The 16,820-nt window shown below is 35.1% G+C and overlaps 2 protein-coding genes and 1 pseudogene across 2 annotated transcripts; all 3 read right to left on the reverse strand.

Moving 5' to 3' along the window:
• Nucleotides 1–1,259: 1,259 nt before the first annotated feature.
• Nucleotides 1,260–2,192, reverse strand: LOC110289691 (olfactory receptor 5W2-like). The gene has a single exon (XM_021156027.1). It carries the CDS (start codon nucleotides 2,184–2,186, stop codon nucleotides 1,260–1,262), a length of 927 nt encoding a protein of 308 aa, XP_021011686.1. The 5' UTR covers nucleotides 2,187–2,192.
• Nucleotides 2,193–6,735: 4,543 nt separating this feature from the next.
• LOC110290176 lies at nucleotides 6,736–7,175 on the reverse strand (annotated as a pseudogene).
• Nucleotides 7,176–11,618: 4,443 nt separating this feature from the next.
• Nucleotides 11,619–12,560, reverse strand: LOC110289617 (olfactory receptor 5W2-like). Its single transcript, XM_021155901.1, has one exon. It carries the CDS (start codon nucleotides 12,558–12,560, stop codon nucleotides 11,619–11,621), a length of 942 nt encoding a protein of 313 aa, XP_021011560.1.
• Between the last annotated feature and the right edge of the window lie 4,260 nt (nucleotides 12,561–16,820).

Raw genomic sequence — 16,820 nt, forward strand, 5'->3', positions numbered from 1 at the left:
TATATATATATATATATATACTCACTGCATGTACTAATTTAAGAAATAGATGCAAATTAATTAATGCTTAAAGAAGCAATTGAAGAGAATTATTTAGCTAGTGTGAAAAGCAAAGTAATTAGAAGAAATATGGAAAATTATGAAAGAATTAAGAGTTCTATCCCCCTGTTATACAATGACAAAATATGGTACTTGTGTTAGACAACAGGGTTCATCATCCAAAAGTGTCACTATATATTGAGACCTTTGATCGTATGAATCACTAGATAGACTTCATCTTCTCACCTATGAAAATTCCTTGCGTATAGAAGATGAGAATCTAGTTTCCTGGAAAATGTTATCTGAAAACCACACTAGGAGAATGGCTCTGGAATTGAGTTAACAGGGTTGAAGATCAAGACTGCCACGGAATCTCAGCGAACATGCTCTAGAAGTAGAGTGTGCAAGGAGAATTCTGAGTGCTTGTGAGAAGACTACATGAAAAGAAGACTCTTATGAGCTCATTTTCCTCAAAGCACAGAATGTTACTGGGTCACGTTTTTCAATTGTTCTTAGTTGTAAGAGATTGAAGTCACTTTACTCCAGATTGATTATTATTGGTTGCTTCTGTTACTCACTTGATTAAACTAACCTTTTTCTCTCTATATAAAAACAAAACAAAACATAGTTTTACCTCACACAGGTAGTCCTTGTTATCATATACAGCTTAAATTCTTCAAAATGTTACTCATGCTATTTTTATTAACACTCGGAGAATAAATTGTCTGATGCTCTGAACAAAGTTGTCTATTGCATGAGATTTTATTCTTCCTCATTTATCATCACCATTCTCACAGATCCCACAGCCGCTAGAGTGGTAAAAATGTCTATGCAAATTATGAGTGTATAAAGTAACTGTCCATATTTCCTTTATAGATAATACTCACCACTAATTAAGCCATTTAATATGCCTTAAAAATATCTACATTTGTAAAATGCAATAAATACATACCAACCTCGGCATATTTAAATTGACATTGAGAAGAAGGACTGAAACATACAATGTGAGCACAATTGAAATTATTAGAAAATTTTCTTAAAAGACAGAATATAATATGTTTGATGAAAACTTTGCATAGATATCAACATTTTTATTGCTTTAAATATGATGCTATAACTAATAATATAGTTTTAGTAAACTAGTATATTATGCAAAGTTTCTCAGATGTATAATGCAGACTGAATTAAGACCAATACTGTACATTAGAAGTTGTTGTCAATCACCACTTATTCTTTAATTTTACCACAGCATCTTTCACATCTTTGTTCCTCAGACTGTAAATCAGAGGGTTCAACATTGGAATCACCAGAGTGTAGAATAGTGAGGTCATTTTGTCTTGATCTAGAGAGTAGGAAGAACTTGGCCGGAAATACATGAAGAGCATAGTCCCCTGGAATACTGCAACAGCAGTCAGGTGGGAAGCACAGGTAGAGAAAGCTTTAAAGCGCCCCTCAGCAGAACAGATCTTCAAGACTGATGATATGATGTAGCAATAAGAGACAAGGACTCCAGAAATTGTGCTCAGCTCAATGAATCCGAAAATTGTGAATATAGCTAACTCATTGGCCTCTGTATCTGAGCAAGATATTAATAGAAGAGGAGGCACATCACAAAAAAAGTGGTTTATCTCATTGGATCCACAGAAACACAAGCGGAAGGTCAGGGTTGTATGTATCAAAGCATCTGCTGTTCCCACTAGGTAAACTCCAGCCATCAGGAGGGAGCACAGCCGGCTGGACATGTTCACTGTGTAGAGCAATGGGTTACTGATGGCCTGGTATCTGTCATAGGCCATCACTGCTAACAGTAGACACTCAGAATCTGCAAAGATGCAGAACGTAAAAAACTGCAAAGCACATCCAACAATGGGAATTGATTTCTCCTCAACTAAAAGATCCACCAACATCTTGGGTCCAATTGCTGTGGAATAGCAGAGGTCACAGAAAGAGAGGTGGCTGAGGAAAAAGTACATGGGTGTGTGCAGCTGAGTGTTCACTCTAATTAAGATGATCATCCCAAGATTGGCCAGAAGATTAATGAGATAAACAAGCAGGAGTGTGGTGAAGAAGGTCACTCTCATGTCAGGGTTCTTGGTAATTCCCAAGAAGATGAATTCATCTACTGAGGAGCAATTTTTCTTTTCCATTTTCTTGACTAAATTTTAAAATGAAAAGGTATATATTCACAATACTTTCATCATGCAAAACATTATTTTATTCCTTAGTTTATTTTTATCTTCAGAAATACAATTATACTTCAATCTTCAAACTAAATGATTTTGTATTTCATTTTATGTATTTAAATAATATGTATTATGAAAATTAATATTTAAATGATTATAGCTAAAACAATAGTATTTAATATTAAATAAATAAAGACATAACATATTTATTATGATATTAGTTAACTTCAAAAATTTATCTGACATTTTAATTAATATACTCTGAAATGTAGAAGGTGTTCTTGACAAACTCTACCCTTTATATTTCAGTTTCCTTGAATTATCCTTCTTTAACAGGAATCATATATTTGCTATACTGTCATGAGATAGATCTGTAAATAGAGTGAGGGGAAAGTTATTGAAGTTTCAAATTCATTGTACTTCATATTCAGTTATATATAAATCAGTTCCAAAACATCAAACTTTACTGACTAATGTTTATTTAAAAATGATAATCATATTCCTTTTTTCCCCATACTTATGAATTTACTAGGTATTTTCTTTATTTCAAATGTTATTCCCTTTCCTAGTTTCCCCTGAAAATTCCCTATACCCTCTCCCCTCCCACTGCTCCCCAACCCACACACTCCCACTTCCTGGCCCTGGCATTCCCCTATACTGGGGCATAAAACTTTCTCAGGACCAAGGGCTTCTTCTCCCATCAATGACTGACTACACCATCCTCTGCTACTTATGTAGCTAGAGTCATGATTCCCCCCATGTGTTTTCTTTGATTGGTAGTTTAGTCCAAGGAAATTCTGGGGGTCCTGGTTAGTTCATATTGTTGTTCCTCCTAAGGGGCTGCAAACCTCTTCAGTTCCTTGGGTACTTTCTCTAGTTCCTTCATTGGGGACCCAGTGCATCATCCAATGGATGGCTGTGAGCATCCACTTCTGTATTTGATGACCATATTGCTAATAAAAATGTCTACTTTCCCCCATTTGTGATAAAAAAAAGTCTTTTAGTTTATGGTTGGTACCCAACAATTTCTGATTACTTTTTCCTCTGAATATATGTGAAGGTTTGGCTACCATTCTGGTTGAATATTTGTTGGGAGGATTTGGAACCAAAATATAAGTCTTATAATCAATCAAAGGAAATGACTAAAAAGTAGGATAAGCAAAGTGAAATCACATGTGCATATGCACAGTTTCAGATCTTGTATATTTAATGTCAAAGATATAAAAACAACATGAGGACAAATAAAGACTTTGAAGATATACTGACCTCATTCGTAAGTCTAGTTAACTGTTTGTTTTTTAAGTGATTTTCCAACTATGTGGGGCTTATGTAACATAATTACTAAAATATAGGGATGCATCATGATGGGAGAATTTGCCTACTTCTTTATATGTAGCTTATACATATTTTAAATTTACAAATTATTATTTTAATATATTTCCATAATTTTATTTTAATAAATTTTTATTATAAGGTAATCAGAATAAAGACAAACAAAAAAGTCTTTGAAGCTCCACATGTATCTATACACAGATTGAAATTAATAAAGTGTGTTTGCTAGCAACCTATTAAAGAAATTCAATTCAATTAGAATTTGGTTTTATAAATATAAATAAGTACAGTCAGAATATTATTGTTATTTATTTAGAATTGTACCTTAATAAATTTTAAGTATACTTACCCAAAAAGGCTATTTTGATGATTAATTTAACAACTGCTTATTTCTTTTCTGAAAGGGCAATTTGTAAACTTATATTATTGATTTCAGATTTCAGGACTTTTCTGAGGTGAGTTTGTCTTTGGTAGCAGATTATAAAACAGCATTACATTATTTAATGTTTCTCTTGGGAATCATATATCTGCAGCCTCTTCCCTTTAGGCCATGCTGCTATAATAACCTGTGATTATTTTACGCTTGGTCTTGGTTCCCCTGTGAGTACATGAAACTCCTCATTAAAGTAGTAACTATTACTTCATACTACTGTCATCAACTTGATATGTCAGAAGGAAAATTTCAAGTAAATTTTATATTGTAAAATATGTGGAATATATGTACATATTTTATGCAGTATAATATGTATTATAATTTAACTGAACCAGAAACTTAAAAAGTTAAATCATGTGACAGATGTAATTATTTCCAAGATTTTTGTGTTCATTTCCCTTTTCCACATTAAGAATGCTTTAGTGCCTCTAGCTTTTGAATATTTCATTGATATATAGTCCATAGACTACATAATTGACACTTGACAGTGAGTCAATAGCTTGATTTTTACTATATCCACAGACTGTATACTCTTACATTATCTGAATGTGGTCAATTATGGTCCCTACAACAGGTTTTCCTCTTCCAAACCCTGGAAAACTTCATAAACAATCTTTTTACTACTATAAATTGTGAAGAGACTATCGTACTAAGAAGTCTAACACAGACAGAAAAACTTATCAAGTATATCATTTGCTAAGTGTAATGTAAAGTTGGGGGCTGGAAATATATGCGTCAGTGATTAAGACCATTTGCCACTATTGTGGAGAACTGGGTTTGATTTTTAGCGCAAACATGACAGTTCACAACTGTTTGTAAGTGTAATTTCTGGCAATCAGATACCCTATTCAGATCTCCATTTGCAACTGACATACATATGGTGCACATAGAAAGACAAGCAGAACACGCTTACACAATAAATAAAAATAAACTCTTAAAAATAATGACATAAACAGTTTTGTAAATTTGAGTAGCTTATCTTGGGGAAAATATTTAAATAGTTACACACACACACACACACATATATACATACATATACATATAATGAATTTTGATGAAATTGAATTAAAATTGAGGTCACAGTTTCTCCTGATAATTACAGGTATATAAATAATTATTTTGTAATAAGAAGGGCTCATTAATGGTTTTGTATAGTTAAATGATATTTAATACTTTATATGATTTCAACTAAATAAGTTTCACTATGATGTTTCTGCAAGAAATACCATTTTCTTTAAAGCAAGATTATTATTTCTTTTTTGATTTAAGCAAAAAGTATGAAAATTCCTTCCATATAATATACTTCTGTTTTCAGATTGTCAATGTATATATGTTTTAATTTGCTTTTTCCTAATTTCCAAACATAATGAAGCTTTTCTGAGTTGTTTCTTAGTTGCGTTTATATCTTTGAGAGCTCTCAGATAAGACTCAGTCCATTTTTTAAAATTTTATTTAGGTTTTTTTTACACTCCAGATATTATCCCCTCCACTCAATCCAAATTCTGACTGTTCCACATCCTATATCTCCTGCCCCCGATCTCCCTGTCTCCACGAGGATATCCCCACAACCCAACCAACCAGATTTCTCCACACCCTGGGGCCTCCAGTCTCTTGAGGTTTAGATGCATCTTCTCTGACTAAACCCAGACATGGCAGTCCTCTGTTGTTTATTTATTAGTAGCCCCATATCATATGGTGTATTCTGCCTGGTTGGTGTTCCAGCAACTGAGAGACCTCAGGTGTCCAGGTTAATTGAGACTGCTGTTTTTCCTACTTGGTTGCTCTCCTCCTCAGCTTCTTCCAGCTTTTCCCTAACTCAGCCACAGGGATCACCAGTTTCTGTCCATTGGTTGAGTGCACACATCTGCATCTGACTCTTTCAAGGTGCTTGTTGGGTCTTTCAGAGGACAGTCACGATAGGCCCCTTTTTTTGTGAGCACACCATAACCTCAGTGATAGCATCTGTCTTTGGGGCCTCCCCTTGAGCTGGATCCCACTTTGGACCTGTCACTGAACCTCCTTTTCCTCAGGTTCTTCTCTATTTTTGTCCCTGCAAGTCTTTCAGATAGAAAAAATTACGCGTCAGTGTTTTGAGTGTGGGATGACTGGTTATCACTTGATACCCTGTCTTTCTGCTGGAGCTGGGCTCTACAAGTTCCCTCTCCCCAATGTAGGGTATTTCATCTAAGGTCCCTCTCTTTGAGTTCTGAGTGTCTCTTACTTCCCAGGTCTCTGGTACACTCTGGAGGGTTCCCCTAACCTCCTACCTCCTGAGGCTGCCTGATTCCATTCTTGCTGCTGGGCCTCAGGGTTTGAGTCCTTTTCCTCCTGCCCAAAACCTGAGCCTCAGTCCATTTTTTAATTGCTCCTTGACATTATTTGTTTTGGTTCCTTATATATTACTAATAATTATTTGCCATGTATACAGTTGACAAAATTTATGTTCTTGAAAGATTCCTTTTCACTTGAACGGCTGTTTCCTTAGCTAAAGATTTTGGATTTTATGGGTTTGACTTTTGATTTCAATTTGGCCCCAATTCCTATACAAACGGTGTCTTCTTCAAAAGAATGCTTTCTGTTTCTATGTTTTGCAATGCACTGAGTATATTTTTTATAGCAATCTCAACATTTCAGATTTCAAATTAGATCACTGATCTATTTGCAACTCTTCTCTTCTCTTTTATTTTTTTTAACATTAAAATCCTAGGATGTTTATTACAAAGATAAACCCTGATCTATGACATGGGTTTATTGATAGGTTTTCTGGTATCGGGCAAGGGCACCAAGACCTCCAAAGCTTTTGTATTCACAGTGACCAGGGTCCATTACAAGCAGGATCTGATAATACTGAATGAAGATATCTTTGATCTCCTTCTTAGAATTTTCATCCACATATTTTTGGTAATAAGTCACCAGATCTTTTGAGATGGACTGCCAGATAGCATAAATTTGGCCATATAACCACCACCCTTCACACGTACCCAGATATCCATACTAGCCAATTGCTCCTTGACCAGAGCAAGCTCCAGTAATTTGTATAGCAGTGTGCACAGATGGATTATCTCCAGGAGTCTTCCATCCACCTTGATGAGCCCATTTCCTTGTTAGCAGTAGGCCACAGCTGTGGCTGTCTTCTTGTGCCCAAAGTCCTACACAGACTGCAGTGGACCCTTAGACTTCATAGGTACAACTATACCAGCTCCTCACCATGTGGCTCCATCACTGAAAAAACCTGCAATCATTTTCTAAATATCAATATTGCAACTACAAGATAAAATTTATACAAATAGAATTGAAGAGGAGATATAAATGCCTATTTGGAGGCAAAATTCTGTTAATATTTATATAACCAATTAGAAAAGCTTTATGCTATCTGTTATTTATTTATTTTTAATTAACTAATTTATTTATCTATTAACATCTCAAACGCTGCCCCCTTCCCAGCCCCCACCTCACAGAGTCCCTCTCCCAAATCTCTCCCATTTTCCTATGAGAGGGTAACCCTCCATTAATCTCCCTACCCAGGGTCATACAGTCTCTAAAGGATTAGGCACATCCTTTCCCATTGAGGACAGATAAGGTAACTCTGTTTCAGAATTTACACCAAAGTAAGGCTGCAGCTTTACGGAGAATCCTACCTCAGTTATTGGAGGAGCCCTGTAGATATTGAGCTTCATGTCTGCTATACATGTGCCAGGAGCCTTGGTTTAGCTCCTGTATGTTCTTTGGTTGGTAGCTCAGTCTTAGAGCTCCCGGGATCCAGATAAGTCAACTGTGTTGGTCTTCCTGTAGAGTTCCTATTGACTTCAGAGTCTTAAATTCTTCCCCCTACTCTTCCATGAGTTCCTGACCTGTGTCCAATATTTAGGTGTGTGTATCTGCAACTGTTTCAGTCAGCTACTCGGTAAATCTTAGAGAACAGTTATGCTAAGGCCCTGTCTGCACGGATAACAGAATATCACTAATAGTGTCAGGGATTGGTGCTTACCCATGGGATGGTTCTCAAGTTGTGCCAGGTTTGGTTGTCCATTACTTTTGTCTGTGTTCCATCTATGTCACTACATTTCTTTTAGTAAGGACAGATTTTAGGTCAAAAGTTTTGTGGGTGGGTTGGTGTACTAATCTCTTCACTGGGGGGTCCTGTTTGGCTAAAAGAGGTGGCCTCTTAAGGCTCCATGTCACAACTGTTAGGCATCTTAGCTAAAATAACCTGCACTGAATTCTGAGAGCCCCTCCCATCCCAAAGCTCTGGAACTTCCTAAAATTTCCCCCTACCCAAACCCCTACCAGGTGTGAGGAGAAACAGGATAGTGGGCCAGAGGGCCAGGAGAGTGAATGGAAATTTGCAGCTTGAATTAATTTTGGTACCGAGTCATAGATACAGGTATAATTTCATTCTTCTGGAGGTGGGGACTCAGTTTTTCTATAAAATTTGATAAAGATAATGTCTTTTCTCCAGTGTAGTTTTTTTGGCATCCATGTCCAATCATCAGATGCTAATAATTATGACTACTCATGCTTAAGTATTCTATTTTATTGCATTTATCTACATTTGTATTTTTTGAGTACTATGCTCTTTTGATTCTAGCTCTGTTAAATATAATGAAATATGAACAGGTGATATCTCAGCATGGCCTTTTATGATTCTGTGTCAATTTTAACATTTTTTTTTTTTTACTTTCTGTGAAGAATGAAGTAGGGCTTTGATTGAAAATGTGTTGAATCTGTAAGCTAGTGTTAAAAGAAATAACATTTTTACATTATTAATTCTACCACATGGCACAAAGAGAAAATGTAAGTTGCATGCTATAAAACTGCATTAATAATAAAGTAAAATAGTAAATAGTAAATTTAGTGAATTCTCAGATAAAGTTTATAACACCTAAATTGTGTTTTAGTTGGTAAGCAAGATAGCTCAGTGCATAAGAATGCATAATGTTCTTTTAAGTTCAGTTTATATCACATACATTACTTCTCTTACTCATTAATTTAGCTCAGGTTCTAGGTGATCCCAACACTATCATTTGGAATGAAGGACACTACTGTTGTCTCCCTCCAACATAATTGAAAGTAAAATAATTCCTTTGAATTATTTGCTGAATTGGCAATTTGGGTCACAGTGACTTTTATTGCAGTTAAAATACTTATTTATAGATAATTAATCCATAAACACTAACTTTATTACTATACTATAAAATAAATATTTAAATGAATCCTGAGATTGAAGAGAAATAACTACTATACAATGTATATTCAATTGGACATATTTCCTAAATTGCATAGATCCCTCTCAAACTATGTACAGTTACCATGGCTTTACATGACTAAATACGCCAGTATAGCCTCCATTTTTAGGATAGAGCTACAAAAGATAACAATAAATGAGATGCTGTGGAAGTAATTATCTACATTTTTCTCATTGGGAATAAAAGAGCTGAGAATGATTCCAAAAGGGTAGTTTCTATATACAGTTCAGTGCAAGTTGTAACATGACTGTAGGGAGAGCCAAGATTCAGGCTATACTCAGCTATAACACAGAGGAAGATACAGTCAAGGTACAGTAGTAACATCTCTGCTGTTCAGGAAGAGATACACAACCAAGCTTCAAGTTAGACTATGCAAGCAGATATCAACTGGTTACCTGAACAAGCTCTGTGGAAGACAGAAGAAGGAACAGCAGAAAAAAATGCTAACTTAATGTCTTACAATCAATACGGTTCTGTCTCATAGCACTCACAGGTTCTTCTTTAACACTTAGCTCATATTATTGCACAGAGGTAGTTCTGCTGATCATGATGTAGTTTTTTCCTACCTCTTTATCTCTTTTTCTGACTTTAGGTAGATACACATAAATTAAATGCATAAACTGTGTTAATGAAATTTATCTATACAAATTTTAAAATATATCTCTTATTTCAGTCACTCCTATTTTTTTTTCTTTAACTGAAAACTAAAGCTAGTTATAAATATGGCTTTTGAACCATCCACACTAGGCTCAGGAGATACTCTACAAGAAAGAGTGGAAAGTTTGTATGTGCTAAAAGAAAAAGAGAAGCTGTGTGCATGTGAAATGCTATCATCTGGATAGTGCATAATTACCAAAATGGCCATCTGAAACAGCTAGAAATGACTGCACTCAGCCTGCACAGGAATGGACACTGGCCAAAGAGACAAGGATCATACAGATTCATGGAGACCTACCTCTCAAAGCAGAACTGTTTGGTTTTTTTTTTTCTGAATAGATTAATGGAAAGTAGAATCATTTCTTTCAGTTATGTATCTCCTGCTGACCCACCAGCTTCAGAAGTACCTGAAGCCTATTGTTACAGAGATGATCCTGGTAAAACTAAATGAAGCAAAGATAACAAATATATATCTGAGAAAGACAGATGAGTAGATGGGAAAAATAGTTGACAGAAATAGAACAAATCAAAGAGTATAGGACAAAGAGAGCAAACCGAATATATTGTAGACCTGTATACAGTTATAAATGAATGAATTTAATTTAAAAAATACTACAAAACCACTGGGCTTTCAACCATCTATAAGAATAATAAATCAGCAATTTTAAAAGAAATCATAAAATTATATATGACAGATATGTAATTTTTATTTTTATTTCTTTTTAAAATATATACATTTTATTTCTATAAGTGTTTTTACTGCATATTTATCTGTGAAATGCTTACATGTCTGGTGCCTATGGAGCTCAGAAAAGGACTTCAGATCAAGGAGCTGAAGTTACAGGTTATTGAAAACCATCATATCAAGGGAAAATTAAATTGTCAGTGTGAGTGAAAGAAGGGAAGTACAGAGATGAAAGTTAAAAGTTTACATGCAATAAAATCTGGAGCTGCTGATTATGAAGAATTTGCCAATTCAAGTGAGACACTGATACCAAGTTACCCTGCCCATTATGCCGTTGTTAGGATGAACACAAGAGAAATATTTAATTCAAGGTAAAATATACTATAAGAAAATGAAAACACATTTTTGTTAACATTTCTATTAATCCAAAATATATTACCTTTTTACCATCATATAGACTTATTTATTAAATCATTGTCTTTTAATTGGAACCCTCTATCCAGAAATGAAAGACAGGTGTAAATAAAATAAGCTAAATGAGAGAACAATAATAGTAACATAGTGTGAAGTCTAAAGCAGGTATCCTTGATTTAATTGTGCATACTCTTTAGTTACTAATTATTGACTGCAATGCTATGGACATAATTTTGGCGATACTAATAAACATGAAGACTGCTAAAACAAGAACAACATCAAACCTTATTTTCATCCTCAAACATGGACAGAATACACCAACATTATTTTTTCAACCAATCTATTGAAACTAGAGGAAAAGTTGAGGGATGTTAGGTGTGAAGAATTTGCTCAAACACATTTTATCTCATTATCAATGAAATTTGTTAAAAGACATTCTCTTCAAAGTTCACATAATGGCTTGATTTTTTGGTTTGAAGTGAGGATTAAGAAAAGTGATCACTCTCATTACATTCAATTCTCAGTAGGAAATATTTCAAAAGTTGTACTATATTAGTTCACAATCTATATTAGTACACATAAACACAGTCTCAGAAAATTCTATTCATTTTTTGATGTGACACAGAATTTCACCCAGGCCACAAGTTAATATTGATTGCCTTCTTCAGAGCCCCCTTCACATCCTTATTTCTCAAACTGTAGATGAGTGGGTTTAACATAGGAATCACAACTGTGTAGAAAACAGAGGCCATTTTGTCTGTGTCCATGGAGTAACTTGAGCTGGGTCGGAAATACATGAAAAGCAGAGTTCCATAAAAAATGGCCACAGCCATGAGGTGGGAAGCACAGGTGGAAAATGCTTTGTGCCTGCCCTCAGCAGAGTTCATCCTGCAGATGGTCACAATGATGTAGCAGTAGGAGAGAAGGACTGTGACAATGCTACACCCTACCACACAGCCAATGAATGTGAACATCACTATTTCATTGATGGATGTATCTGAGCAGGAGAGGGCCAGCAAGGGTGGAAGGTCACAAAAAAAGTGGTTGATGACATTTGAATTGCAGAAAGACAATCTGAATGCACAGGATGTGTGGATTGTTGAATCCACCAAACCTATTGCATAGGCAACAGCCACAAGCTGGATGCAGAGCTTCTTGGACATTTTAATTGTATAGAGCAGGGGATTGCAGATGGCAACATAACGATCATAGGCCATGACAGCTAGCATGAGACATTCTACATCTCCAAAGGCCCCGAAAAAATACAGTTGAATAGCACATAAATCATAAGGTATCCTCTTCTCTTTAGACAAGAAATCAGCCAGCATCTTTGGAGAGATAATGGTGGAATAGCAGATGTCACAGAAGGACAGATTGCTCAGGAAATAGTACATAGGTGTGTGAAGCCTGCTGTCCAACTTGATCAGCAGGATCATCCCTAGATTAGCAATTACAGTTATGCCATATACAAGGAAGAACAATGCAAAGAGACCCTGTTGCACATCCTGCCTGCCAGAAAGTCCTAACAAGACAAATTCAGTAAAAACAGTGGTAAAGTTTTCAAACTTCATTCTTTGGATCTGGATATCCTGGATTTCAATAAAGAAAGAAATTTGACAGTTATAATTTTTTCTATGTTCATAGTCAGACTCTTGGTATTTGTCTTTGACAGAAGGAAAAATTGATACAAATTTCCAGTACATGGATTAGACTATTAGAAATGAATTTGACACAATGTACATTAGTGAGAATATTAGAGCATTTCTCATATCTGCATAGCTCTCTTTAGAATATATAGAATACATTCATCCAAATTTATCCACATGTCCAAATAAGCATCATGGCACTATAAGAATATTGCCCCCCTCCTCTATAGTTTAAGAAGTGGATATTTTCAGAAACCCAGACAACATTTCTCTTATCAGTTTATAAGGAACACTGACAACTTCAGATAATAATTGTTATATTTCATTAATAAAAAACATCACTATATCATCTAAAATGATTAAGCATAATTAGGTATGGCTAATGATAGTAATCCATTCTTAACCCTTCATTCTGTAAACCTATAGAGCATTCCTCAATGTGATACGTATTTGAAGTTAGATTCACATATTTTACTGAAAACATCACAAGTTGATCTCTGGTTTCAAAATTTGAGCTACATTTACTATGACTGAGAATTGAGATCTGAGAATTGAGATCCATTGAATTAAATAGAGAGATTGTGGGAAGGTAAACAAAAAGATTTGTAGATGTAGAAATCCTGAGCACAAAGACAAGACTCTGTCAGAAACAGCACTCTACTCTACTCATGCTGCTAGCAGAGGTGGTCAAATGACTAATAAAACAAGTAGATGGCCTGGCAGCTGAATTGTAATAAAGCAGAATCTTGTGTCTGAGCACTGGGCCTTCCAAAGTCTCCAAAAAAAATTTTTTTACACTATTTTACTGTGTCCTTATTTCCTTCTAAAACTTGAACCAAATGTTTTAAATATCTCTCAATATATAGATATTTAAAAATAATTTATTTTATATAATTTATTTATCACTTTTAAGATACATAAATTTGCATGTCTATTGTTAAAGTACTAAATGAAATTTGGTAACTTCCCTTTTGATCTTCATATATTTGTCCTTCTCTAAACATGAAAATGCTTAGTATTTAAAGCAGTCTTCTGCCTTCTTTCATATCTGCCTTCATACATGAATTTGTTGCCATTGAAAAAATAAATAAGAGAAAATAAAGAAACCTACAATGTACATATGAAAAACAGCAAGGATATCTGTACCTGATCCGGGACTAGAGATGTTAGTAGATATAGTTCTGTCAAAACATATTCAGAACTCTCTGGAATCACCTGAGTTATGAGCCTGTCTGCATGTCCCTGAGTGATTAATACTTGGTCTCTTAGGAATAAGAGGAAGTTATAATGACAAGCTTTAACGTTGTGATTTCAAACTATCAGTGTGATTGAAGAGCATTCCTATTATCAATTTTTAAACATTCTTATTTAAATAATTTTTCAAATTAAGATTAGCAAATTGACTTCAATTAATTTAGTATTCATTACTTGTTGATCATCATTCATAATATATATATTTTAATATTATAAAGTAGGGAACTCTTACATATCCATATGACTGTACAGATGTATGTTACCCCCAAAATACAATAAATTCACACATGTCCATGAATGCATTCACATTTACTTAGTGAAGACAGAAAAATTTATTAGCTCATTGCCTAAAAAACATTAGTTTTTAGTTTTTTTTTTCATTTGAATCAGTGGCTATTTTTTTTCTGTATTGAAAATATATGTTTCTCACATAACATACCCTGATTAAAGCTTCCACTCCCTCTAGTCTCTCAGCCTTTCTCCACGTACCATGCCCTATGGATTCAACCCATTTCTGTCTGTCATTAGAAAACAAAGAGCTTTCTAAGGGATAGCAAAATAAAATAAGATGGAACAAAGCTAACAAATAGAATTAGATGAAACAAACAGAAAAAAAGAGTATAAGAGAAGGCACAAAAATAGACATTGCTCTTTTACATAATCAAGGATCTAATAAAAACACCAAATTTGAAATAAGTGATGTTACTATGTAAACACTGTCTATAAAATTACATGTGATTAGAAACAAAGTGCTGCTTATTTCAGTTTATTAAAATAATTGATTCTGTTTTCAGTAGTGTTTGATTGGCTTGTAGCAAGTTATTAGTATCATAAAGTATTAAAATGTTTTAATACTTTAACAAGGAGTGGTATGTCTGGGTCTTGAGGTAGAACAATTCCACGTTTTCTGATAAAATGCCAAATTGATTTCTAAAGTGGTTGTTCAAGATGGCACTCCCACCAGCATTGAAGGTGTCTTCCCCTTGTTCTACATCCACCCCAGCATGTGCTGTCACTTGAGTGTTTTATCTTAGCCATTCTGATGGGTTTAAGATGGCACCCCAGAGTTGTTTTGATTTGCATGTCTGTGATGAATAAGTACTTTGATCCTTTCTTCTCAGCCATTCCAGACTCCTCTGTTGAGAATTCTGTTTACTTCTGTACTCCATTTTTAAATTAGGTTATTAGGATTCTTGGTGTCTATCTTTTCAAGTTCTTTGTAAAATTTGGATATTAGCCCTGTGTCAGATGTAGGGTTGGTGAAGTTTTTTTTTTTTCCAAATCTGTTGATTCCTGGTTTGTCCTATTGACGGTGTTCTCTGTTACAAAAGCCTTGAAATTTTAGGAGCTCTCATTGCTAATGTATTATATTAGACCCTGAGCCATTATTATTACATTCAGGAATTTAATTTTAGATATTTTATTTACTTACATTTCAAATGTTATCCCCTTTCCTATTTCCCCTTCAAAACACCCCATCCCCTCACCCACTCCCCTGATCAACCTGCCCACTCCCACTTCTTGGTCCTGGCAATACCCTACAATAGGGCATCGAGCCTTCACAAGACCAAGAGCCTCTCCTCCTATTGATGACTGACATGGCCATCCTCTGCTACAGCTGGAGCCATGAGTCCCTTCATGTGTACTCTTTGGTTAGTGGTTTAGTAGCTGGGAGCTCTTGGAGTACTGGTTGGTTCATATCACTATTCGTCCTATGGGCTGCAAACTCCTTCAGCCCTTTTGGTCCTTTCTCTAGCTTCTCCATTGGGAACCTTGTGTTCAGTCCAATGGTTGGCTGAGAGCATCCACCTCTGTATTTCTCAGGCACTGGAAGCTCTATCAGACTCCTCTCAGCAAGTACTTGTTGGCATCCAATAGTGTCTGGTTTTTGGTGACTGTGGGATGGAGGCCCAGGTGGAAGAGTCACTGGATGGTTTTTCCTTCTGTCTCTGATCCACACTTTGTCTTTCTATCTCCTCCCATGGGTATTTTTCCCCCTTCTAAGAAGGACTGAAGTATCCACGCTGTGGTATTCCTTCTTCTTGAGCATCATGTGGTCTGTGAATTGTATCTTGAATATTCTGAGTTCCTGGGCTAATGTCCACTTATCAGTGAGTACATACCATGTGTGTTCTTTTTTGATTTATTTTCCTCACTCAGGATGATATTTTCTAGTTCCATACATTTGCCTAAGAATTTCATAAACTCAATAGTTTTGATAGCTGAGAAGTACTCCGTTGTGTAAATCTACCACATTTTCAGTTTCCATTCCGCTGTTGAGGGACATCTGGGTTCTATCCAGCTTTTGCCTATTATAAATAAGGCAGCTATGAACATAGTGGAGCATGTGACCTTATTACATAGCATCTTCTGGGTATATGCCCAGGAGTAGATCTTGTCTCCTGTAGAAATGCATTCAATTGTATCTCCCACTATCTCTTCTATAGGATTTTTTTTTTTTTTTTGCCAGTGGAAAAGCTTTTAATCTTTCATCATTGAATATGGTATCTATCATGCTCTTTTCATATGTTAAACACAGTTATGTTAACATAGTCTCCTTATCTTTCTAGTTGGTTGACTGCTACTATTTGAATGGGTGTTGAATTTTGTCAAGTACTTTTTTTTTTTTGTGATTCACTGGAGTTGGTCATATGTTTATTCTCTTAATTTGTAAACACGGAATATAATTTTATTGCTTTTCACATATTTAAATATTCTTGCATTCCAGAAAGAAATACTATTTGAACATTATATATAATACTTTTTTTGTTTGTTTATTGATTTTTTTTATTACGTATTTTCCTCAAATACAACTCCAATGCTATCCCAAAAGTCCCCCATACCCCCCCCCACACTTCCCTGCCCACCAATAACCATTCTTTTGGCCCTGGCATTCCCCTGTATTGGGGCATATAAAGTTTGCAAGTCCAA

The sequence above is a fragment of the Mus caroli genome, chromosome 2 (assembly GCF_900094665.2).
Source record: "Mus caroli chromosome 2, CAROLI_EIJ_v1.1, whole genome shotgun sequence".
Classification (NCBI taxonomy): Eukaryota; Metazoa; Chordata; class Mammalia; order Rodentia; family Muridae; genus Mus; species Mus caroli.

Bases quoted from the DNA above. Each gene is read 5' to 3' on its own strand.
- LOC110289691 (XM_021156027.1), bottom strand. From the start codon at position 2,186: ATGGAAAAGAAAAATTGCTCCTCAGTAGATGAATTCATCTTCTTGGGA.
- LOC110289617 (XM_021155901.1), bottom strand. From the start codon at position 12,560: ATGAAGTTTGAAAACTTTACCACTGTTTTTACTGAATTTGTCTTGTTA.